The sequence below is a fragment of the Kluyveromyces lactis genome (assembly GCF_000002515.2).
Source record: "Kluyveromyces lactis strain NRRL Y-1140 chromosome D complete sequence".
Lineage (NCBI taxonomy): Eukaryota > Fungi > Ascomycota > Saccharomycetes > Saccharomycetales > Saccharomycetaceae > Kluyveromyces > Kluyveromyces lactis.
Window position 1 is genome coordinate 148686 of NC_006040.1, and position 25134 is coordinate 173819.

Sequence of the window (25134 nt, forward strand, 5' to 3'; positions counted from 1 at the left end):
GAAATATCACCGTTCTTGGCTCTCTTTTACAAAGCTCTTTCAATCTCGATATGGTTAAATGTGAAATTTCAATTGTTGCAATAAAAGAAAGAAAAAATCACTTGGATCCTCGAATATTTTCTGTCACGTGATATGTAAGACTGGCCTAGAGCCCAAGCTCTGCATGGTACTACATATCAGGGATGTCTATCAACGCGTTACTGTTACCCATATTCATGCTTCCATTGTTTCCCATGTGTTCTTCTTCTATTTGTTGCAGATACAAAGAATGGTTTACGAGGTTCAAGTAAGCATACATGAAGTTCGATAAAAGGACCTGTTGTCGCAGTACGCGTTTAGGATCGCTTAGCTTGAGATGTGAGAGCCTATAAATGGCCCGCTCGACGTGGATTGGGAGTCTGTGGTCGAACATGATGACTGTGGAAATTGTTAACGGTGGTAGTGGGAACCCAAAGGCAGAGTCCGTAAACTTCATTGGGGAATTTGGTCTATCTGGTTTCAAAACATCTGCAAATGTCAGTTTACGGGGTGGCAAAGGATACTGGTTTTCAAGTGTTCCCTGAGCTTGCTCTTGCTCTTGTTGTTGTGTTGGTGGTGGTGGTGTAGAAGCACTAGGGATTTGCATAGGTGCAGGAGGTGACGCAGGGGAAGATGGGGATGAAGTGGAAGATGTCCCTGAATATGGTGAATCTTGGCTGTGGTCTGTCTGCAAGATCGCATCTTTGAACGTATTGACACTACTGTTCGAATGGACACTGGTGAAAGAATCTTCGTGGACCGAAAACTCCGTTACTTCAACGTCATCTTCCTCATAATCGCTTGTTCTATTAGAATTAGATTTCGAAAAAGATGAAGAGCTCTGTTGATTATGGGTGTTGCCTTTCGTTTTATCATCAGCGTAGTAGTTCACAGTGCCTAATTCACCTGAAACTTGCCTATTGCTTTTGACGACAGTCACCGCAGGCTGAAGTGATGGCTTTTTCTTTGTGCGTTTCTCTTTCTGTTTTTTTTCCTTTTCGTACTCAAACTTGATTCTATCCTTATGTTTCAGTTGCTCCTCTTTACCTGATTCGGACTTACTCTGCTTCTTGGGGCTTATCCAGAATTTATTGGAAAGACCGCTGCCAGATTGTTTTTTCTTTAGCTCCCTTTCTATAGGCATAGATGGCAAGTTTTCTGTAGTGGATTCTTTAAATATCTTACCCCCGGATGAAGCAGAAGAAGACCTCTTCTTGAAGAATTTCATGAACTTATTTTGACCGTGGTTACCCTTTTTCAGCTTCTTGTCATTTACCTCGATCGACGTTGTATCATGGTCTAGATTCATAGAAGCAGATCTTCTTTTTTCTGGTTTTATTTCCTGAGTGTTGCTGGTTTCTTTGGATGAAGTATCAATGCTTGTTTGAGTAACAACGGTAGCAGCGCTACCTGTAGTGTTGATACTAGTTTCACTAGTATTTCGCTCAGAATTAGTAGCAGCAATATTATGACGATTTCTTGAATGGTTGATTTTGAGTGGAGCAATATTTTCCTTCGGTACATATTGAGCTTGTTGATAATCATTGGACGTCGTGGGACTTTGAGACCACCTCCAACTTTTAGAAGTCTCGTTAATTCTTTGTTTATCGGTGGTTTCCAGCTCACTTGAAACTTCGTTGCTAAAATCTGCACTCGATTCGGCATCTTCGGTGGAAGACTCGCTTTCAAAATCATCACTTGCGGGCAGAGTAGAAAAGAATTCTTGCACTATTGGTTTCTTTTCGTTGAATGGTTCGTCGTTGTACAGTCCGATGATAGAATTAGGTGAATTGTTACTACCTGAAGGGGACCTGGTCTCAATTATCCTTTCTTCTTTTGACGATGAAGATTGGATTCTGTAAGTGTTGAATTTACTCCTCCTTAATGAGTGTCTAGCAGGTACAGTAAACCCACTCTTGGTAAACATAGTAGATGCAAACTCCTCCTCTTCATCAGCTAAGTTATTTGAAAGACCCTGCCCGGTGGAGTCTGTCGTTGATTCATCTGCTACCCAGAGTGTTCGTGCGAGAGTGACTGCATCTGTATCTGTTAGTCCCGCCTGATTAGAAAGCTTTGTCAATTCCTCTGTGATGTCCTTTAATGATACTGTACGTCTGGATGACATTGTAGGTGCAGCAGCAGCTAGCGGTTGATCTGTCATTCCCTTGTCTTCATCATCTTCTGAAAGTTCAGTATATGATGTCCGTAGTCGCGATGGTCGTCTTGCTAGCGAATTTCCAGATTGCATGGATCTTTTTCTTAACGTCTTCAGACCAGACAACGATTGAGCTTGAGTCTCATTGGCTGTCGGGGAACGACCCCCCAGGTTCATATTCTCTAGTGTATTTTGAACCAGTTCTAAATAATTCTCAGGTTTAACATTAGGATGTTGGTCTGCCCTTACCCATAATAAATTCTGTCCCAATGATTCGTTATGTTTTGATTCATCATTCCCATCACTTGTTGATGACGTACCAGAAATGGATCTAGAGATGGATCCGCTGAGTACTCTCCTCCTTGGAAGTGGCTCATGCCGATAATTATTATTTATCATATTTGCCTGAGCGTCTTTATCCAAGTACTCGGCATTTGTAACGTCCATGCTATCATCTGTAAAAGAATAACTATCATCCTCTTCTTCAACTGCTGCCCCAGCAGTGGTAGTATCATCCTCACTCAAACTTGAATGAGACAATTGTGTTTCCTGATTATCATCATTTCCATACTCTTGTTCCCCTTGTTCTGATTTAGTAGTTTCAGTTTTTATCGACGAGGTAGCGATGTAGGGCGTTCCTGTATCTTGATCCGTTGCTGTTCCTGTTCCTTGTCGTGATGATACACGGTATTCCAATTCAGGATCCATTAGTAGATCCATGGATCCTATTGAAAGGCGTTTCAGGTTCTTCACATGCTTAACCTCTTGGTCTAACGATTGCGCAGCTATCAGCACCTCCGATTTCCGTTTGTCTCTCTTTGACATCGGCATTGAGTATTTCACACTTATGCTCAATCCGCTCTTCAGCAACGAAAAAGCACTGGCGACAAAATAATCTATTATTTCACCTAGTTTCCAAAACCCTCTACTCAGTCACTAGATTATGATACCTAATATCGATAAATGCTCTCAATCAGCACGCCAAAAGTTGGAAAACTTTTCAGATCAATATAATATGTTGAGCAGTAGAAACAGCCCTTTATATTTCACTATCAAATTAGAGCAATCGTCTTAAAATTGATGTCTAGTAACAGCACTGAAATGAATCTATATTAACCCTTACTCAGGACTGTTAAAGAAAGATCTTGTAGTCTTTTCTTTCTAACTTCACTATCTTTATGTATTGCACTTGGATCAACAGAAGTTATTCGTCTGATTGTAAAGCTTCAAACGCGAAATGAAAGGCTAGAATATGGGATTTCAATTTTGTTTCTTATCTGTTTCTACATCCCATTTTGTTTACAAGTTTAATTTTTTCAAAAGCGATTGACGCTAGTGACTTCGTTATATATCACGTGATGTTGTTGATCTGTTCCTTGCCACACAGAGGTCTGATCTTGACAGACTTAGACTTGTCTAGATATGAGGTGATGGTTAGTTACTACGTATTATACAATGGGTTCATATGTGCCTGCAGTTAAGGAAGTCAAATTATTCTTGAATAGAACAATGCTAATGACCAACAATGGCAAATATAGGAGCCTCCAAACAGAAGAGAATAAGGTCCCCAAATTGGATCTCTTTTCTATTGGCACCAATGCGTATGCCTTCGAAAAAGTGTTTCCCTGAGGTAATCCCATGTAGTTACAGAAGGTATGAATCAAGATGCAGGACCATAGGTTTCCTGAGCTATTGAGGAATAGGTAGTTGGTAAAGGATCCAAAGAGCCAGGTGTAGGACATTTGCAATAAAGTGATGAAGATGATATTGGCAAGGTTCATGATCCCTAGAGAGTATTGTTCAAACGCATGGTGTACATGTGCTATCCCAAACAGGTTAGGGACGATTAATGTCAAATAATTCGCGTCATACTGAGATGAATCACCAAGTCTCAAGTAAGCCACCAACATCATCGATGTGTAAAATAATTCTTCAGTTATAGGACCGAAGATATAGTCTCTGAGCCCCCAAATAGTAGAAAATTCGCAGCAAATATCACTTATGATATCTTTGTAACTCTTATCCGGCAGGAAACAGTAATGTAGCAGTGAATCTAATAACGGAGTGGAATATAACACTATTGCAAGCGACAAGTGACGAGATGAATCTTTGAAATAATTGAAGGGGACCCAACTTGGCAGGCCGGTTTCGGTTTCGTTAAGGAACCCTGGAAGTAAACCAAAGCGTAACAAGGTGTTCTGGATTGAATCCCCGTTCATGTATTTGAGAAGTAGTGGGATGGTGGTCAAGTGGAACGCGGATAAGGCAATGACAGCTTTCATCCTTGCTTTTATTACCTTAGGGTCATCTCTCCTGATCTTGAATTCATTAACATCTCTGGATACAGTGTGTACCGCAACCACGTATGAAAGTGATATATACACCGCCACTACATCAGCTGGTCTTGAAAACATTGGTGTGGCCTTATTCTTCTTTCCTATGCCGGCTGACGAAACAGATAGTATGTATTATGTTTGAAGGATTCGATTTCTTGCTAACAATATACTCATATTATTATTATTCATATTATTGGAAAGAAATCATGCTCTGGTGTATTGGCAGGCAGGTCTTACACATCAGTGCAGAACCGCTTCTCTCCAAATAATCCATGATATACGACATTATACCAAGTTACTTCGTCGCATGTCGTGGGTTCAATTGAGGTCGTCGAGGTAGTATTAGTTTCTGTTTCCTTTTCTATGGCCACAAGTACCCTCTCGATGAGAGATTGAATTCGAGAATTCTTATTAGAGATCGGATACAGGATAGAAGTTGCATTGGGGCAGGGGCCAGGTAGTATCGGGGTACAGGTGCATATGGAGGACAGTAATAGTAGTAGTAAAAGCAGATACTTCATTGTGTTCTCTGGGCTGCTACCAGTTGTCCAGAGTTTTTAATATGTATCCCCCCAATGACGGAATATCTGACACATATACATATTTATATATATATATGTGTCAGATATTTACAGAAGGCTGTGCATCTAGGTACCCTGTATGCATCTCGACATTATCGGATTGGTACCGAACATAGGAGTACACATAATATTTGTTATGCTTTCAGTGCTGTAGTGCCTGTATCAGCCAAGGCTGTTTGGAAAAAAATACTATGACTTTGCATTTGGAATACATCAATCACTTCTCTTCTTAACATCCAACTAATTTTATATGGGCGTGTGGTCTAGTGGTATGATTCTCGCTTTGGGTTAATAGCCTAGCGAAGCTTCGATAAACGAAGTTTAACTACTGCAAAGCATGCGAGAGGCCCTGGGTTCAATTCCCAGCTCGCCCCGAAATTATTTTTGACTAACAAGACTTTTAGTCACGTGACCTCGTTTACTTTCCTGAAGTATTTCAACAAAAGTAAAAATTCTTTTCACCTACCAAATAAGGCACCATAAAGCTACAATGACAATGCTCTTATTGCAGCCAATTGATTGCTATAGTTCTGCTTTTCTCTATAGTCTACTTCCACTGGGCGCTCAAAGTTACAACAGTTATCATTCTCCGTTGAATTATCTGTGCATTTAGCCGTTTCAGTTTTATTCGAAGAATACACTAATAGAATATACTGTCAAAAATACACGATGTCTATGATATCGGCTAGAGCGAGATTGAGTCTTGCCCAATCCCTTAGAATTAATGGGGGTCTTAGAAGTTTTTCAAACGCTAGAGTACAACTGAACCAGAAACAAAGTAACAGTGACGGTTTCAGTGGTGATTCGACAACACACTTCGGGTCGAGGACTGTGTTGAAAGAGGAAAAAGAGAAACTCGTCGGTAACGTGTTTTCTAGTGTTGCTTCCAAGTACGATGTGATGAACGACGTGATGTCTCTAGGGATCCATAGACTATGGAAGGACCATTTCATTAATAAGTTAGACGCAGGTAAAAGACCTAACTCTACGGAACCATTGCATTTCATTGATGTGGCAGGTGGATCTGGGGACATTGCTTTCGGGTTGTTGGACCATGCTGAGCAGAAATTCCATGATGTGGAGTCAACCATGCACATTGTTGATATCAATGCGGATATGTTGAAAGAAGGTGAGAAAAGAGCTATGGATCAAGGTAAATACTACAACGATCCTCGTGTGACCTTTTTGGTTCAAAATGGTGAAACGTTAGATCAGATCGAATCGAATTCAAAGGATATCTACACAATTTCCTTCGGGATCAGAAATTTCACCGATATTCAGGCGGGTTTGAATACAGCTTATAGAGTGCTAAAGCCAGGTGGAATCTTCTTCTGTTTGGAATTCTCTAAAATCGATAACCCATTGGTAAATCTAATCTATCAAAGATGGGCGCAGGTTTTGCCTGTAATGGGTTCAGTGGTCGCTAACGATTATGACTCATACCAATATCTAGTGGAATCCATTGAAAGATTCCCCAGCCAAGAACATTTCAAGTCCATGATCGAAAAGGCTGGGTTCCAATCAGCCGGATACGAAAACCTGTCTTTTGGTATCTGTGCCATTCATTGGGGTATCAAGACATGAAATAAGAAATATATACAACTAATTCCCTCTCACCTTTAGCAACGAACGTAAAATATGTACATATACACACCAAAGAATAAATAACGAAACCCACATACAGGTATTCCCTTGTAGTCCTCATATAAACTAAAGTATAATTAAACTCACACAAGGGCAAAATCATAAACGTACCATTTCGTTTATCAATTAGTACGTAAGCAGATATATATATATATATAAGACTTTAGCATACTAAAAATTTTGGAAACACTTAAAATCAACACTCTAAGTATCTGATTCTTACAGGAACATCGATTGAGGTTGTTCCAATATTGTTCTCAAATTTGACATTCACTCTTACGCAGTACATTCTCGAACATAAACAACTCTCAAACGTAGGAACCAAGGTTTCTTTAATTTCTGTATCCAATACTAGGTTCACTGTCACTTCTCTGTTGTATTCCTTTTCATTGCTTTCGATCCATTCATGTAGTAACTCTTGCTTCATTAGTTCGGCCTGAGTCAGTGGGTTACTGTGAGAAAGTGCAGCTTGTAAACTTAATGGAGCCGAATCTGAACTCAGCAGATTAGTGCCTCCTGAAATCTTATCGCTGGCATGTGATAAAGTCTGATCTTGCTTCTTGAAAATGTTGTTCAAACTCTTTACGTCGATCACCAAGGAGGCTAAACTTTCTATATCATTCATCAACTGAGGCGTGACAAAATCAGAGAACCTAATTTCTTGGTGTGAGCTCATAGTCGATTTTGATTTGTTGTATAGTTCCGTGAGTTGATCAATATTGCTTTTGAACTTTTGTTTGTAATCTTTAACCTTTTGCAAGTAGCCATGGAAAGTTCCCGTGATGCCTTTCATCTTCTCAGTGTTCAATAACAGTTCTGCATTTAGTTTCAAAGGGAATGAGCTCACCGCTTTAGAAGTAATGCATATTAGTTGCGTGGTAACAGCTTGGATTTCCGGTGGCTTATGGGACACACTACTGTTGGCTTGAATACATCTCAGATGTATATTCAAATGGTCCAACACTTTCATTTCCTCATCTAGGAACGAAGACTGTGCACAGTCCCAATTCGCTTGGTCGTGCTTGTTTTTGTTTTGGTACTGGTTCGTTTTCTTCAGTAAAGAGGGTCTTATATATGGTAATCCGTCCTCGGGTACCTTGCATTCTAACATTATGATGCCATATTTCATTGTATCCGATGATACTAATGATGATGACGGTACTGACTCTGAAGCTAATGATGCTGTTGTTGATGTTGCTGAAGCTGCTGTTTCCGTTTCAGCAGCAGTAGTTGAAGAGGAGCTACCATAAAGACCACTAAATATGTTTTTCTTCAGTTTATTTCTAGACTTAGATTTTGGCTTTATCGTATACGGGAATTCAGAAACGATGGTATGTTGATGTCTTTTGGAGGTCTTCACATTTCTTAATGGAAATGTAGCAGCGTCTGGATCTATTCTGTTGGCAATATGCAATTGGTTTAATTTCCTGTCCAAAATCTCTCTTGAATCGATATTTGTGTCATTGTCTATTGTTCCACTCAAATCAGTACTATGGATATCATTAGCAGTAATACATTCTCCAGCCTCCAGTCTCTTAAATACTCTTTCTAAAGCATCCATTCTTTCCTCTACTAGTTTTTGCAATGCATTCATTTGAATGAGTGGATCACCTTCACCTGTTAACGGTTGGCAAAATCCGAATGGAATAAGCCTTAGATTATATTCTTTTTCCTTCATTATTGTCAATTCATTACGTTTGGCATCTTTCCCAACGACTCGTGCGTCAATGGTGTAACTCACCGATAGATTATCGCTGCATAAATCATTAGTCAAAATTGGTGATCCTTTAGTGCCCAAGTGACCATATCCAAGCATAGAATTCAACTTAATATTTGAATAGCGAGCGTGATGCTTATACTTGTCCACCCCGAAGCTAGGCGGCAAAAGACAATGGCAGAACATCTCATGCTTGCATGAAATATCAAGTAATTGATTTGGGAACTTAAATGTGAAGAATTTTTTATAACGGACGCCAGGCTGCAAGAATCTGTCGTTGTTTAATCCCAAGACACATCCATCCTGATCGATATCTCCTGGAACATACTGGAACCCCGTGGCAAGATCAATATTCGAATAAGACCAACTTGCAGATAAATCCACCATTCTAAGGAATCTCTTTACAGTACGTTTACCTTGTTTTTTATCAATGACACATGCACAACCTTCCAACGTAACGTAAAACATTTCGAATCGAAGGGGATGTTGAGATCTATTCTCTATAACAACAAACCCGTTGATAATATCCCCGGAAGTATACTCCTTTAATATGGACTCTTCCTCAGGTTTCTCTTCGCAGGGTTTCGTAGCCTTCTTAAGAATTCGAATATTAACGTCAATAGGTGTTGACACCTTCGGTAACGAGTATAGCTTCTCGATCTTTATATTATCTGAATCATCCAAATCGTCAATTATCGCCTCATATCTAGTACTCAACGCTTGTAAACTGTTTTGTAACACCCCTGAGGATACTGTATTCAAGCTTTGAAGGCTCTGTGAAGATCCAACGCGAGTGTTGGCATCGTATAAGGAAGGCGATGGGGAGAGGAACATTTCATCAAGTTGGGAGACAGTGGTACCGTCAGATGAATCAGGCGTTTGCCGCTGTGACTCCACTTCTAGATAGCTGGGGGGTAAATCATGCTGGTCAGGGTTTACATTTCCTCGTGGGATGTTGCGATGTAAAGCATTATACATTTCAAACGAGGGAAGAACATCGATCATATGATGAGTATCCGAAACTTCACTACCGTCCTCGTTCTTCAACTTCGATTGTCCTGATTTTAATACCATAGCAGAATTACTACTACTGCTCGAGCCTCCATTAGCAAATGATTTTCGAAGCCGAAATAAATTTGATGCAGATGAACTCCTGAAGAAGAGATTTGATGATCCAGAAGGATTCTTTGTTGCTCCCCGACCTCTCAAAATGGACTCATCCTCGGTCTGCTGTTTCTTCAACTGTGGTCTCTTATCGGACCCCATAATATGACGGTGCTGGGATACTTTTTTGTTACCACAGATTGAGAGTGAGGTCCTAAGCTTGTGAACAGGTCGTTAATTGATAGGCCCTATGCTGCGATAAAAAGGACAGCGAAATAGATTACTACTTTCTCCACCAAAGAAAACTTTCTTTAAACGTAAATATCCAGTGCTCTGACAGAATAGTCTTGGTTAATTCCACAATCGATGCCGGTAGCTCACCTTCCTGTTCACTCTGTGCAAGGGATCTGATGTGTATGTCTGTTTATGTGTCGAAGATTTCATTCGATTATCTTTAACATCGCTTTCTTCCGCTTTTAACAAAAATGATGCCAAAAACAGCATAGGAAGGAAGAGAATACAAGAAAAGACGAGTTTACCTACTCCATGCTGGAAATCCCATAGATTACATAGGTGTTTATGGACTATAAGATTTATATGGGATCCTAATTAGATTGTCCAAGAGTACTATTGTCTAGATACATGTAACTTTGTTGGGCAATCTCTTGAATAGTTTTGATATTCTGATAATCATTTCTGTTCATTCCTAATGCGTAAGAGTTCCAAACAGTATCAAACTCTAGCGTATCTGTCATAGTGGCGCGGTCAATAACCCACTCGTGTTCCTTAGATTTCTTGTGTCGTTCTCTGTCGTTTTCCATTCTATGTAGAAGCGTTTGTAATTGTGAAGAGATTGGTAACGCAAGAACGCTATGTTTCCTGTAACATTCTTGTAAAATAAACGCCTTGCGCCTTCTATCTACAAGCAGTTGAAGGCACTGCAATAATGATGAGTCGCATCGTGATTGTTTTCTGTACTGGACCCATTCCAATCCAACGGCAAATTGTTTTTTCTCAATGCAGTCCCATTCCAACTGATTGAACTGGTTTACCGTTTCCTGTCTATCCTGCGATAACAATTTCCAGCACTCTTCAATGCTGTTCTGATTCTGTTCTGATACATCCATATCACTGGAATTACCGGTGACTAATGAAGAGATAAACTGAATCACCTCTATGGCTACGGGCAAATTTGTCAACGCTTTCCAATCCTCTTTTGGTAGTACTAAATCGATCATCCTATTCAAATCCAATAATAGATACTCGAACATGACCTTCCCTTGGATATTCCATTGCTCGTCCATGTTCTTCAGACACCGAGACCAGAGAGATGAAATAATCCTGCTCCAGTATATCAATACGTTCAAACGGTCCAACGAGTCCATATTTGCTGTCGTTAGAAAGAAGCACTGATGGAAATCTTCAAAATGGTGCTCGTAGTGCTTCAAATAAAATTGTACAGGGTCTTGCAGCAGAGACGAGCTACTTCCCGAGGCAGAAGCATTCCCGTTACTACCCGCTGCTCCTGTTCCAGTTGAGCCTGCTATTGCCATTGCAGCTGCACTGATCGTAGAGTCTCCATCTGCGCCAGGCGATGTCTCTCTTTTCTTATGAAGAGTCTTGTGTAAGTGTTTAATGACATCCACAAATCGTAACCTAGCCTCAAATGCGTCCATATTAGCCTATTAGTTGTAGCAATGTGTGTTTACGCACTTCTGTGGGTTTGTCTAGTCGGTGTGTCTTGTGTTTCTCTCTGTTCCTCTAGATATGTCTCTTGTTCATCTTTTCCATAATGATAAGTTTATATTTACGGGCATGAATTAGATCTTTAAAGATGGAAACTGAACAACATTGTTAAATGAAAAGCTTGGCCAAAGATAATTAACGGTTGACCAAAAGCTCTGTGAAAAACGATGGATACTAATAATACGTTAAATATATGTACATTCAATACAATATAGTATAATATACAGATTGTTATACACATATGTCAGGTCAGTGAGAAGAGTTTAAGTCAGAAGGATGAGCTGAAGGGTTGTTCTGGTGCAATGATGAAGAAGAACTAGCGACTTGAGGCGGCGGCGTATTGGGCCACATGACACCTGGAATCTGCTGGTGAGAGTTGTTACTATTAAGTGAGTTTTGTTGTGAATGTATCTGTTGGTGCTGGTGTTGCAATTGCAGTTGGTGTTGGAGCTGCAGCTGGAGTTGGAGTTGATGCTGAAGCTGTTGCTCATGTTCTTGTCGCAGTGGGACATCCACCGAACCCCAGAACGACGAGAGCATGGGTAATTTAGCCGTCTGCATTGGATCAGGCGACTGTGGAGGTGATTTGCAACGTGAGAGCTTGTTCAAGGCGTCGATAAGTTCTCTATCTCGTTTCGATACTGGATCTGAATTCGAGCTTGAATTAGAACTCGAATTTGCGCTATCCGCTGTGCCCCGTTTCATTATACGGTGCGGAGCAGCATAGTGAGCCTGCCCGTTATGAAACTGTTGCTGCTGTTGAAGCAGCAAAGAAGTAGCCATAGCTATAGTTGGGGAAGAGGCAGACGACGATGAGTGGTCCATCCCGTAGTGCTGTGACGAGCTACGTGAGCGGCGCGTCCCACTACCAGTAGCATTAACAGCCCCATTACTGATTCCAAGGTTCTTAGACCCCTTCTTGCGCCCACTGCCGGGCTTCCGCCCTTCTGCCAAAGTCTTGGCTCGTCCAGGTTTACGTCCACTCCCAGGTTTCCGTCCATCACTCAGTTTTTTTGCCATTTCTTTCCGTTTCCGTACACACCTGGTATTCACCTGATATCCACCTGATATCTCTTACAAGATATTCACAGCTGAACCTGTCTGACTAACCCTCACTCCAGCTTCTCAAACTTAATCTAATTCCTTGCCTTGGTGTTGATCTCTGTGTTTCGTTTCGAAGCTTTTCGTTTCGATTTGAAATTAAATTTTTGGTGAAGCTGCGTCACGTGATTAAAACAAATCAGTTTTATACATGGCTGCAATACATGTAATACCTTCAAATCTATTGTTTCCGGCCGAAAAACCCCCATTTCAAGCGATTAACAGGTGCTAGTATCTACAAATATAAACTACTATAAAGTATCTTACCCAGGCTTATCAATAATGGCCCTTTACTTGCCATTCCTTCCCATTTTGAGTTCTCGTTTTCTCTGTCTTCACTTTTCGATCTTAATAAAATGATTTCAAAAGGAAATTTCAACTCAATTCCTTGTTAACTGACAACTTAAAGATACAGAAAAGCCAATGTTTGGTTGTAAACTTCAGGTTGTACCTTTGAAGACCGATCACTTTCTAAGTACTTAGTACCTTTCCCCCCTGTTTTGGCTGCTAGATATTAGCGAGAGTTTTTCAGTGTTAAAAATGTCACAGATTAGCGTTCATGTCAAGTCTGGACAGAACAATTGGACGGTTGAAATCGAAAGTGCTGCTACAATTCGTGCATTTAAGGAGACTATCAGTGGTGTAAGTGGTGTTCCTGCCGATAACCAGCGTTTGATTTATTCCGGGAAGATTTTGAAAGATACAGAGACCGTTGAATCTTACAAAATCCAGGATGGCCATTCTGTGCATATGGTGAAGTCTGGTGGTGCATCCGCTGCGACAACCGGCAGTACAACAACTGGCAGTGCAGCATCACCAGCTGCAACTAACTCAGCAGCTCCTTCCAACATTTCTGCTGGTCAGACTGGTGGATTTAACCCATTGGCTGATTTGACTGGTGCCCGTTATGCAGGTCTCGCCAATTTGCCCTCAGCTGATATGTTTGGTCCAGACGGTGGCCTGAACAGCAGTAACGGCGCCAATCCCGAATCCATGCTACAAATGTTAGAGAACCCCATCTTCCAATCTCAAATGAATGAAATGTTGAGTAATCCACAAATGGTCGACTTCTTGATCCAACAGAACCCCCAATTACAGGCTTTGGGTCCGAGAGCAAGAGATATGTTACAGAGCCCCTTCTTTAGACAAATGATGACAGACCCTCAGATGATTAGACAGTCAATGCAAATGGCCAACTCGATGGGTATGTCTCCAGATGGTGCCGCTTCTGCATTTCCTGCGCCAGGTAGTGCTAGTGGGGCTGGTGGGGCTAATGAAACTAGTACAAATGATGCCGATAGTGCAGCAACAGGTGCTGCAGCATCTTCAACAGGCCAAGCTAACCCATTTGCAGGTTTATTCGGTGCGACTCCAGGAAATGCCGCAGCAGCTAATCCCTTCGCTGGATTATTCCCAGGTGGTCAACAACCTCAGTTCAACCAAGAGCTTTTAGCTAGTATGTTCGGTGGGAACTCCAACGCCACCGGTGCTGCTCCAGCTGTAGATAACAGACCACCGGAAGAACGTTACGAGTCTCAACTCAGACAACTAAACGATATGGGATTCTTTGATTTCGATAGAAATGTTGCTGCTCTAAGACGTGCCGGAGGATCTGTCCAGGGTGCTCTTGACGCATTGTTGAACGGCGACGTGTAATGGTTTCCTTTGTATCCACTCCCCTCTAGGCCTTTGCTCCTGATGTGACCCATATCGCTTCGTATGCAATTGTATATCTATCATCATCTCAGTTATGTACTATTTGTATATTTAAAGCCTTCGGCATCACCATTTAGTGATAATCCTTTTCAACCGTGAGATTCTGCCTTGCATTGACTCATCAGGGATCTCGATCAGAGTATCATAGAGTAAGTCGAGAATAGTATCCTGATCATAATGTGAACTCCATTTAGGATGTCCGTTGAAATCGGAATTACACAGCACTTGCTTCACATCAACTGTTAAGTACGATCCAACACATTGTAAGATCCCAAAATCTGTTTCAGATTGACCATCAACGGGAGCGTATCCTCTAAGTAGCACATACAAAAGAGCAATATCCGAACTTTGTAAAGATTGATATCCAAACCATCCACAAAGCAGTTTGATCTTCTCTGGGAGCGGAAACCCCAGCTGCCATGACTTAAATCTATCAGATAACCCAGAATACCGCGCCCATTGGATCTTAATCCTCTCAATCTCATAAATGACACTGCTCTTATTCACATAGTATACAATGTCCAACGGAACACTGCTAGTATGCCAAAAACAAACGGATTTGTGCATTGTTAACAAATGTGATGCATACTGCTGGTTGAACTCCGAATCGCAAAGGTCTAATGACAATGTTTCTTTGCAACTATCACACTTCAGTGTTACAACAGACCCATCACAAAACTCAATGCGAAGCCCGTGAGCCAAGATAGTGATGGGATTCACATATTGCGAGTCCCAAAATATCGCCTCTGTCTTAGTCGTCTGTACCATTCGTTCTAACGCCCTATGAAACTCATCTCTATTGAAAACGTCTATGCCTTTATAAGATTCACCCAAAGTATCAAGAACCCGCTCATAAGGAGCCACAGAAAATTTGGCACTATCTAATCGTACGGTTCTAGTTTTGTACCGGTATTTGTTGACCCGTGAAGATGCTCTTGACATCTTCTCAATCCATCGTGTCATGTACTTATCGACTTTTATTCGATCTTCACCGTCCAAATACCGACTTAATTGGTCTACTCTTTCTTTCAATTTGGTATCCATGATACACAGTATTATTCCAGCACCGATTATCCAAGACTTCTTTCCAGTTTTACAGAGAGCAAGCTTTTTATCCTGTATGTTCCCTCCAGTGCACCAGTCTAATTCAATTTAGAAACCCGCGATTATCAAATTGATTTTGCCTTATCAGGATCAGATGAAGAAGTTGGAAAACAGGATAAACTGGGATATAACATTAGCCACAGGCCCGATATCGAACCAATAGCCGTAGCATAACATAAAGCAGGTTGACCACACCTACGATTAGTTCAAGATCAAACATTGGGCGCTTGTGGAATGGTTTACGGTAATTATTCTGTAGCATCAGCGCACCCGTACACCGCATATCAAACTGCTTTCGGTCATCGAAATTTCATCAACTTTTCAACTAAAATTTCGGCAGGTCTTCAACAGGATCAGGAAGATACATGTGAACCCGAGCTATCAGAGCATCGCAGTGACGTTCGGTGGGTGTAAATACAGGATTCTGTTTGCAGAAAGCGTTTAATATCCCTTTTCTCGCATTAATTTTGCTGATTTTCTATCTAATAGAAGGACCAATCCTCTCTTTCTCTTTTAAAGCAGTACCACTAGGTTATTGTTGAGAAATCCCTGGTATAAACGACCCCTGCGAGGCATTACCGTATTACTATATCCGCCATTAATCACCTGTTCAAAGATGCCAACAGCATTGGAAGATTATCAAAAGAACTTTTTAGAACTGGCCATTGAGTCAAAAGCTTTAAGATTCGGTGAATTTACTTTGAAATCCGGTAGAGTATCACCATACTTCTTCAATTTAGGACTCTTCAACACCGGTAAGTTGCTTTCAAACTTAGCCACTGCTTATGCAATTGCCATTATCCAATCTGAATTGAAGTTCGATGTCATCTTCGGTCCCGCTTACAAAGGTATTCCATTAGCATCGATCGTTTGTGTGAAGTTAGCTGAAATCGGTGGTTCGAAATTCCAAGATGTGAAGTATGCCTTCAACAGAAAGGAAGCCAAGGACCATGGTGAAGGTGGTAATATCGTTGGTGCTGCACTAAAGGACCAAAAAATCTTGATCATCGACGATGTCATGACTGCAGGAACTGCAATCAACGAAGCGTTTGAGATCATTGCCAAGGAAGAAGGCAAAGTTGTTGGATCCATTATCGCATTAGACAGACAAGAGGTGGTTAACACCGAAGACACCGAAGTTCTAAGTGCTACTCAATCTGTTTCTAAGAGATATGACATCCCAGTTTTAAGTATTGTCAACCTGTCAAACATTATCAGCTACTTGGATGGCAGAATCTCTGTGGAAGAAAGGGAAAAGATGGAACAATACCGTCAAACTTATGGTGCATCTGCATAATATCACCCTCGAATCTATCTTAACATATATAATTATACATATTTAAAACAGACACTGGGAAACGCCGCTTCTTGTTTAGATATTTGGTGATAAAAATGACAGAAGTATTCCATTAACGTCTTACTACACGGAACTTGTTCTTTGGCATCTTCATTTGTTTCTCTGGTGCAGATACCTGCTGCGCGGGAGGCGGAGGTGGAGGAGCATCATATAGCGATTTTGTCATTGGATGCTGTGTCAAGTATGGACTATGCAATGGCACGATGTCATTCATTGCTGTTCCCTTCAATAAAGGAATCTTCTTCGGTTCTACGTTATCAAAATCTGGTCCATATGGAAGCTGTTTTACACTCTCAAGTGTTGTAGGATGGCTCTTCAAGTACTCTCCAATACGCTTCATCAATACTCGCTTGTTATCGATTCCACTCACAAATGGTTTTCCATTTTCCTTGATCAACACACGTACTCTTCCCGGATTACCAAAATCTTGTGGATGTGTCTTTGATCCTTCGAATATTGATGGAATTCCAAGCGATCTGGCAGCATCTGCTATCGTCTTGGCCAATGGGTTCTCCACACAAAGATCTTTTGGAGCACGTCTCCCTTGGGCATGCGTCCTTCTAGTGTCGAAATAACATGGATACAACATCTGGAATTCTTTGATCTCATCCAGCTCTTCTTTAGTCAAAGAATGACTCTTTTCCACTTGACCGGTGGTGCTATTAACAAAATTGAACCCACTACCGCTGCCTGCATTACCAGAAATTGCAGCAGAATATGCTTCTTCTTCTTGATCTTGCGATCTAACCACAGTGGGTACGATCTTTGGTGCCACTGGTGTCTTCATCGTGGAGTCCAATTCTGCGAGATCCATCTCTAAATTATCGATATCATCGATATCATCGATCTCTTCAATCACAGGCATTGTGTGTAAATATCCCTAACAAATACTGTAGCCTTAACTATTGCTTGGTTGATGCTGCTTTGTTTCCAACTCTTTGAAGTGGTCGTTCTTATCCACTGTTTAAAGCTCATCAAAAATTTTCAATTGAATTTAAAGGTTTAGTAGGGATAGAGAACTAAAGAGGATCAACTAACATGAATCCAAACAGCTACTAATGATTGAGTTCATAGCAATTGTAGCCGCTGGACTTCAAGTGGGTAGCTAACATTGTACCGGTCCCTTTTTATTCGGTTTTGTTTCGGTAAAATGGACTCACAACTGGCCCGTGATGCCATAGATCTGTTAGCAACGCTAGATCAAGAACAAAGGAATGATCTTTCAGTACATTTATACTCTGCGCATCTATTGAAACACTTATTGTATAGAGCGAATAAGGATGAGAAGAACATATTACGTACCGAGACGTTTGTGAAGACCGTCTTGAAAGAAGATTGGACCGCGTGGCCGAGCAGAAATTCAATAATCGACCCCAATACATCCGATATATATGAAGATCAAGCAGGGTGTCTCGCCTCTGAAAATATAGGCGGTATTCATAGGAAAGGGGTACAACCGGGTCAATTGGACCAGTCATCGTTGAACCATGCGACAGAGATGTTATATGGAGAACTCAATGCGTTCTGGCAGCAGAAACTCAAAGAGAGTTCGGTAATGGGCCAACAAACTGAAAATAAGACCGCCGATGAGGGTCAGATTGAGGATCCAAATACAATTGTCGATGAAAATGACAGTGAGATACTTGGCGTAAATGATACGGCGCTGGACGTCAACGAAATGGATTTACCAGATGATATATTTCAAAACCTACTGTTCAAGGTGGATAGGTTTATTGGATCTTTGCATTTGGATGCAGCTGAGACCAACACTGTCACGTTATCGACAATTCCTAGTGAGCCTGAGATCAAATTAAAGAGTACCACCATAGGCAATACTGAAGCAGTGACGACCAGAAGTAAAGAAAAGTACGATTACAAGGACATAATTGTGCACGGCTGTGAGACTGGGGAAGATATGTCTCGACAATATTTGCGGGCCATTGATTTATTTCAAGATCTGCCGAAGACTATGGACAAATCGCAGTTTGTACTCCCGGATGCATACTTGGACAGGTTCTCTCAGGTGAACCTGGGCAACTCGGACTCGGAACAATCAGATGATGATCCACAAGATCATACAAAGCTCGAAGAGAACATTAAGAAGAAAGAAAACAGTGGTAAGAAAGACGTGAAATCGTTCGTTGATATGAAACGAATTATCAAGGATCGTAATAATGATCCTGTAGTGAGAAGAGAGACAAGGCTCCTACTTAGGAAGGATGAGTTTGCGAGGGACAAGAAAATGTTCTTCACGGTCTTGAATCACCAAAACTCGAGTGAGCAATCCAACAAACCTCGAAGAAGAATCAAGAAGAGAGATAAGAACAACAATAAAAATATAGTTTCACTAAATATTGACTCGGATTATGGACCTGGAGACTTGGATTGAATTCGTTTAATCTCATCAAACATGACATCCATAATCTCGAGCATCAAACTAACATTTAAATACTCGTTCTGTAGCATTGAATGTAATCTATATCCTGCATTGCTCGCATACATTGTGCCGACCACTTTCCCGCAAGTCTCTACCATAAACCTTTCAAGCATCGCCTGCGATTCTGTACTGGTTCGGATAATTTCACCTTCGGTCCTGGCTGATGGCTGTGGAATGCTGCTGCTCTTGAAGAATATATCATCTACCCAAAGTATGGAATTAAGTTTAGAGATAAGGAGTGTTACTTTCTCTGGTGATCTGATTCGTTGTATAACATCTTTGATATATTTCTCAATAGTGCTACCCAATAATCTTTGTAATACAACTATGATAGCCCTTCCTCTTAGCCAACCGGTATTGGACTGGTTTAGAGCAAAAAAAGAAATGAACAACTCACATATGGGTTTCACTAAGGTTCCTGTATTGTTGCTACCATTTGCTCCCGAATGGAAATTTCTCTCGTCCTCAAAGAAATCTAATTCATCTGAGAAACTTTTGGGATCATCAAATCTCCCTGCTGATACATTTGTAACTTCTCCAACGGTGTTGTCCGTCTTTAAAAGAACCATTGATCTTCTCTTATCCTCAACATCTTCTTCCAAATTCTCTTTAACCTTAAAAGTGTTGGAAACATCCGTCAAATATTTTCTAAAGTATTCATCTTGACAAACCTCACGTATTTTTAACAATTCCTGCATGTAGTATTCGAGTCTTTTTCTTCTTTCTTCATACAATAATGTTTTCGATACATGATACTTTAATGACATTTTTACTCTCTCCGGGAAGCCATTAGAATTTTGCAAATAGCTTACCACCCCCGGATACTTCTTCTTCAAGTAGGAGTTCAACCTGTAGAATTCGCTGAATCTTCGAGGTATATCCCACGTAACTAACTGGTTGTTGAAGATATGCTGTACATTTATCAAATAGTAAACAGTTTCTTTACCATCTTCAAGAGACACATCAGTCAAATAAGATTTAATACAAAGTTTTGCCCTGCCATATAAAATATTAGCGTTCTCATGAACCATATGCTGTTGTTTAAGCAATTCTTTGTATTCCAGTTCTCTTCTAAGTGTTCTTTCCGATTTCTTCAACAATATCAGTCTCGTTTGATTATTAGTTAGCTCCGCCTTCAATATCAAATGATGTAGAAGCTCCAGCTGCTTTTTAAGTGTATCAATTGATAAAACCAAATTACCTATTTCCTCCTTCAAATTTAAAGAATTCAAGATAGACGTATCATTATAACTGCCATTTTCCTGCTTGCTTGATCCGTTCAAGCTTTCTAGACTACTGTTTGCAATCGAATAAGGGTAAAACGATACCGAGTTCAATTCAGAGGTTTCTTCGTCCTCTTGTACGGAGGTATCTCCAAATAGTTCATCATCGAACAAAGATTTCTCTCGCGCACCGAAAATATTAGAGTACGATTTCTTAGGAGTTTTCAAACTTGAAATAGCATCGGTGGTGCTCACATCGTTATTGTTTAAAATGTCATCTAACGCTTTGCCTAAATTACCATGTGTGATTACCCTCACGGTGTCCGTTGGAAAATCATTGTTCAAAGTATTTGACGCTTGAGTGGCTATATTATGAGCCTTTATAAAATCGCTATCAGCCAACATCTGATAAAAATTATCAGAGTCTTTGAATATAGGGTACCATTTTTCGGCTAATATTTTAAGAGCCGATTTCTGTAACAACAACATGCATCTACGAGCCTCTACTGATTTGTCAAACTGTGACTCTGTTACGGAAGGAGTATCATCCCTTTCCTTCAAAAAATCAATAATCGTTTTGACGCTATTAGAATCCAATTCCTCAATGTGTGCTCGAGAAATAGGAGAGCTGAAAAATTGTTGCTCAAGTTCTCTTAAATGTTTATTGCCATTTTTGGAAGTATCAATTTGTATCTCATCATTAGATATATCTTCTAACGGATTCCGTTTCCTTTCGATAAAGGACCACAGCTGTAAAGCAATTATTCCTGATTGATCTGTTTGTGGTTCAAGGAATGCCGAAAAGAACTTCAAAGAGGAAACATTCGTAAGCACATCTTGAACAGTGACCGTTTCCACAAACTTCTCAAAGGATTGTAATTGCTGCTCTAGATTATCGTGTGCCTGGTTACTCTGTGGGTCATTTGGGCTTAGATATGCAAGCTTGCTGTATATTAGATTCAATGCCAATTCAATCCTCTTATTAAACAAAGCGTGCTTTTTTTGAAAAGACTTTGAGGATACTTCTCCTTCATTCGGTACGCATCGTATTTGTAGTGCATCAATCCATAACTTAACCTTGAGGATATTTAATTGGCTGACTTCCGTGAGACAACTCAACTGCTTTAAGAAACATTCGTAATCATCATCTGTTCCATGAACATTCGTTACATCAATAGTACCACTTTTCGCAAGACTTTCATTATCCAGACAATTTTCATCATCAGCTTCAATCGTTTTAGATAGTACAGCTCGGAGCTCGGTGACTTGGGACCTTTCCTTTAAGACTTGAGAACAAATATCGATCAATTTAGTGTTCCAGAAATCTGGAGTCGCAATCCTTGAAACGAGTGGCTGAAGAACCGAACACGCCACAACTTCTCTTAGAATTGTCCTGACAAAAGGTGATTCTAACTCCTTGGGATCAACAAGAATCGATAGCAACTCTTTAGCTCTTTTCCGGGAATAATTTTGTACATCCTCAGAAAGACTTTCCTGACTCAAAGTGAGAGATAGATCCTTATGGATACGGTACTGCTTATTGAATTCCACTGCTACAGCTAAATCCACATTTTGTTCAGGTTTGTCTATAGCAACGCTACTTGTGATGCTCTCTTGAGATATATAGAAGGTAGTGTAATGTTTCGTCAATAAAGGTAGTATTCTTAAAATCATCAACTCACAAAGGTCAACATCTGAGAGAGCAATCGAAAATCGTATTATGGCCTCTTTTAACACCGATTTCACAGTATTGGGAAATTTGTCTGATTCACTGATTGATCCAAACCAGGATAAAATGAAATTGCTGATGATGTTATTGAGTAAGATATCAATTTCTTTTGATAATGCTTCGTTATTGGGGAACAAGGCTTCTTGACCGGCAAAATTATCATCATCTGAAGTTTTGGTAATAGGTTTATCACCTGTGAACCTTAGCGTTGGTTTTGTTGGGAGCACCCGAGGTTGTTCATTTAATGCAAGATATATCCAAATGATTGACAAAAGAGACGCAACCGATAGGACAAACAAACACTCCCCCCACCCCAAGAAGAAGGGAACCACGAACAAAACATGCCACTTGAAACTGGGCATTTAGAAATTCAATATATGGACTGCTGCCAATGGAATGCTGTTAAGCCGCGTCTTGGGCAGTATCTTTTCGACAGTGGAATAATTTAGCTTGTTTACACTATTTGTTGAAAACCTTGAAATGAACTAAATGCGTTTAAATCGTCTATCTAACGAGAATTTTTATATACAACATGTACGTACAATGGAGGGATGATGCTGCAAGAAGAAAATAAAGAGAACATCAATGTGAACTTTTACGCTTGTGTGTACCCTTCTTATCCTTCTTATCCTTCTTGTCTTTCCTATGCTTATCCTTCTTGTCTTTCTTATGCTTACTCTTTGGCTTGTCAACCTTATGCGACTTCTTCTTCTTCTTCTTCTTCTTCTCGTCTTTGCTCTTTTTATCTTTCTTCGATGTCACTTCAGAAACAGCCAGTTTAACTATAGTAGATCCATTGTTGGACGGCAGATCTGTTTTAATGGTACCTTTCAACACTTCACCTCTAACAAATGATCGATAAAGTGGTGAATCGCTCTTTGATATGGAAGAAGCGACGACTTCGTTTTGTTTGAACGAGATCCCATCGGACCCGCTTTTGATGTCCAAGTTTCGAAGTTGTCCGTCGAACAAACGTTCCCACCAGGCTTCACTGTCATCATGTCCTGGTGCACATCCAAGCCCTTTCTTATCTTTCTTGTGTTTCACAAGAATCGGTTTTTTCAGTCCTCCGTTCCGTAAGGCCTCACCTTCTTGCCAGCCATACGATTTAAGGTACCCTTTACTGTCCATGGGTAATATATGGTGGAACTGAGGTATAATTATCGGGGATTCACAATGGTAGATCAGCAAACAGATCGGTAATCTTACCAATGTCAATGTCACTTTAATTGCTGTATATCATCTTCTCATCTCATCTCATCGCGAGTTGAAGAATTTCTTTTCAAAGAGAAACATTTCGATTGTGGTCACGTGAACACAGTCTTCATCATTACCCGGAGCAATAGCATCACGTGCCACGGTTTTTCTTCTTTTCCTGTGTCATTTAAGGTTGTCACCACACTGCCAAGACTTACTCTATGGAGGATCTAAAATTACTTAACACATGGGGCTACACCGTGGCTGGCTCCATGAGTTGAGGCCATGAAACGTGTACGTTTCATGCTCCGCCTGAGACAAAACCACAAAACCCCAAGAAACCTCTAATTAATTGGTATTCAAAACACACAACTCCACAGATAGACACGGCGTGTGTGTATTCTGAGTGGGCTTTAAACTCTAAACTCTAAACTCTAAACCATGTACATCAAGATCTCCGGCACGTGACCTGTGTTTAAATAATCACTCAACGAGCATATGGCACCTTGAGTGATTATAAATCCCCAATTTTAGCAAACAGGGCTGGCTGGATCGATGCCCGGTCCGAACAAAAACGTGTAGAAAACCGTTTTAAATCAGTAAACAACGAGAACGGGCGAAGACTTGCTAAAAATACACTGACAAACGTGCGTATGTGATGCTAACACCGTTCCTTTCGCTTCCTTTCGTTTCGCTGTTGCGATGAGCAAAATGGTGAAAAATTTTTTTTTTCACCTTCCCACGGTGTGGACAATGGCGTGGCTCATTCCGACCTACTGAGAAAGAGACCTCAGAGAAAGACTCCAGAGGACTCGAGTGTCATCGACAGCGATCCTGGGCGATTCGGAATGGGGCCTAGGGCTAGACACTAGGAAACCTGCGTCTTTACGATCTTGTGTCATGTGTCATGGTGCCACGATTTGTGTGTAATGACGGAGAAAAATTCCAACTCTGGCGGTGTATGTGTGCTCGTGTGCCCTGAGAACATTTTAGACGTTTTGAACATTCTCGCATGTGTGTGTGGTCATTATTATTTCATTACCTAATTGCTAAAACTCAGCTCACCTTTAGTTGAGATTAAGGCACGATGTCCATAATCTTTTTATATAATACATATATATAAGCAATATATATATTGGGTATATGGTGAAAATAGTAGCTGAGGGGATTTCAAGTGTAATCACGAGATAGATAGGGAAAGAGAAAACCTTTTCACAAGCCAGTGAAGCCGAGGATACCTGTCTGCGCAATACCTACTAGTTTACGATGTCAGCATTCAACGATTATTGTACCGTTTGTGGCCAATTGATTGAACGTGGTAATTGCGATGCTCAATTGGATAATGACAGGTTATACTGTTCTTCTCAATGTCAAGAAAATGATAGAATGACCATTGAGAATTTAAAGTTAACCAATGAGTTGGTCGGTACTCCTGCTTCTCTCATCAGATCCCCTCTTTTACAACCTTTGGATCGAAGCACCGGAAGTAGTACGTCTTCCACGATATATGATCTTCTAGATCGAGATCAAGATGATATGGATTTCGATCTGGAATTGTCACTGGATAGGAACACATTAGGACATGGGGCTTCACTTCCGATGATGACGATACCGCGTTCTGTCGTTGGGAAGGATCAAGAGTTTGTCAGTTACACGGATCATACTGCTGAGGATAACTACAAGCTTTGGTTGAACTATAATTTGACAGGATAGTTAAGAGGATTCCTGAACATCACAATAACTTTGCAATACTTAAACACAAACACAACACAAACACACTCACTCTCTTTATGAACAACACGCTATGATTATATGGGCTCTCTTATGCTGGCCCCTTTTCCTCCTCCAGGTGGAACTCCTGGCACAATCGCTTTCACACATTTTCTACATCGAAGATAGATAAGATACAGCAGTACTTTCTGATATTATATAGAATATGTTTATGATGTATACCCCCGCCATGGCGACT

The 25134-nt window shown here is 40.6% G+C and overlaps 14 protein-coding genes and 1 non-coding gene across 15 annotated transcripts; 6 read left to right on the forward strand and 9 right to left on the reverse strand.

Annotated features, from left to right (window-relative positions):
* Positions 1–169: 169 nt before the first annotated feature.
* Positions 170–3004, reverse strand: KLLA0_D01683g (uncharacterized protein; the record flags this gene model as incomplete). The annotated part of the gene is made up of 1 exon (XM_453144.1): positions 170–3004. One exon carries the CDS (start codon positions 3002–3004, stop codon positions 170–172), a length of 2835 nt encoding a protein of 944 aa, XP_453144.1.
* Positions 3005–3621: 617 nt separating this feature from the next.
* Positions 3622–4587, reverse strand: RCE1 (CAAX prenyl protease; the record flags this gene model as incomplete). The annotated part of the gene is made up of 1 exon (XM_453145.1): positions 3622–4587. The coding sequence occupies one exon, from the start codon at positions 4585–4587 to the stop codon at positions 3622–3624; it is 966 nt and encodes a 321-aa protein (XP_453145.1).
* A 755-nt stretch (positions 4588–5342) lies between these two features.
* Positions 5343–5464, forward strand: KLLA0_D01727r. Its single transcript has 2 exons — positions 5343–5379; positions 5428–5464. It is a non-coding gene; the product is annotated as a tRNA-Pro (tRNA).
* Positions 5465–5759: 295 nt separating this feature from the next.
* On the forward strand, positions 5760–6674 carry COQ5 (2-hexaprenyl-6-methoxy-1,4-benzoquinone methyltransferase; the record flags this gene model as incomplete). Its single annotated transcript, XM_453146.1, has 1 exon — positions 5760–6674. One exon carries the CDS (start codon positions 5760–5762, stop codon positions 6672–6674), a length of 915 nt encoding a protein of 304 aa, XP_453146.1.
* Positions 6675–6930: 256 nt separating this feature from the next.
* On the reverse strand, positions 6931–9717 carry KLLA0_D01793g (uncharacterized protein; the record flags this gene model as incomplete). The annotated part of the gene is made up of 1 exon (XM_453147.1): positions 6931–9717. One exon carries the CDS (start codon positions 9715–9717, stop codon positions 6931–6933), a length of 2787 nt encoding a protein of 928 aa, XP_453147.1.
* A 443-nt stretch (positions 9718–10160) lies between these two features.
* Positions 10161–11231, reverse strand: CTK3 (Ctk3p; the record flags this gene model as incomplete). Its single annotated transcript, XM_453148.1, has 1 exon — positions 10161–11231. One exon carries the CDS (start codon positions 11229–11231, stop codon positions 10161–10163), a length of 1071 nt encoding a protein of 356 aa, XP_453148.1.
* Positions 11232–11550: 319 nt separating this feature from the next.
* On the reverse strand, positions 11551–12321 carry DAT1 (Dat1p; the record flags this gene model as incomplete). Its single annotated transcript, XM_453149.1, has 1 exon — positions 11551–12321. The coding sequence occupies one exon, from the start codon at positions 12319–12321 to the stop codon at positions 11551–11553; it is 771 nt and encodes a 256-aa protein (XP_453149.1).
* A 621-nt stretch (positions 12322–12942) lies between these two features.
* On the forward strand, positions 12943–14058 carry DSK2 (ubiquitin domain-containing protein DSK2; the record flags this gene model as incomplete). The annotated part of the gene is made up of 1 exon (XM_453150.1): positions 12943–14058. One exon carries the CDS (start codon positions 12943–12945, stop codon positions 14056–14058), a length of 1116 nt encoding a protein of 371 aa, XP_453150.1.
* A 126-nt stretch (positions 14059–14184) lies between these two features.
* KLLA0_D01881g (uncharacterized protein) lies at positions 14185–15162 on the reverse strand (the record flags this gene model as incomplete). Its single annotated transcript, XM_453151.1, has 1 exon — positions 14185–15162. The coding sequence occupies one exon, from the start codon at positions 15160–15162 to the stop codon at positions 14185–14187; it is 978 nt and encodes a 325-aa protein (XP_453151.1).
* Positions 15163–15838: 676 nt separating this feature from the next.
* On the forward strand, positions 15839–16519 carry URA5 (orotate phosphoribosyltransferase URA5; the record flags this gene model as incomplete). Its single annotated transcript, XM_453152.1, has 1 exon — positions 15839–16519. The coding sequence occupies one exon, from the start codon at positions 15839–15841 to the stop codon at positions 16517–16519; it is 681 nt and encodes a 226-aa protein (XP_453152.1).
* A 112-nt stretch (positions 16520–16631) lies between these two features.
* On the reverse strand, positions 16632–17444 carry SEC65 (RNA-binding signal recognition particle subunit SEC65; the record flags this gene model as incomplete). The annotated part of the gene is made up of 1 exon (XM_453153.1): positions 16632–17444. The coding sequence occupies one exon, from the start codon at positions 17442–17444 to the stop codon at positions 16632–16634; it is 813 nt and encodes a 270-aa protein (XP_453153.1).
* A 285-nt stretch (positions 17445–17729) lies between these two features.
* Positions 17730–18968, forward strand: RRN9 (Rrn9p; the record flags this gene model as incomplete). Its single annotated transcript, XM_453154.1, has 1 exon — positions 17730–18968. The coding sequence occupies one exon, from the start codon at positions 17730–17732 to the stop codon at positions 18966–18968; it is 1239 nt and encodes a 412-aa protein (XP_453154.1).
* Positions 18944–22330, reverse strand: MDM1 (Mdm1p; the record flags this gene model as incomplete). Its single annotated transcript, XM_453155.1, has 1 exon — positions 18944–22330. The coding sequence occupies one exon, from the start codon at positions 22328–22330 to the stop codon at positions 18944–18946; it is 3387 nt and encodes a 1128-aa protein (XP_453155.1).
* A 220-nt stretch (positions 22331–22550) lies between these two features.
* TMA23 (Tma23p) lies at positions 22551–23099 on the reverse strand (the record flags this gene model as incomplete). Its single annotated transcript, XM_453156.1, has 1 exon — positions 22551–23099. One exon carries the CDS (start codon positions 23097–23099, stop codon positions 22551–22553), a length of 549 nt encoding a protein of 182 aa, XP_453156.1.
* A 1332-nt stretch (positions 23100–24431) lies between these two features.
* On the forward strand, positions 24432–24878 carry ECL1 (Ecl1p; the record flags this gene model as incomplete). The annotated part of the gene is made up of 1 exon (XM_453157.1): positions 24432–24878. One exon carries the CDS (start codon positions 24432–24434, stop codon positions 24876–24878), a length of 447 nt encoding a protein of 148 aa, XP_453157.1.
* Between the last annotated feature and the right edge of the window lie 256 nt (positions 24879–25134).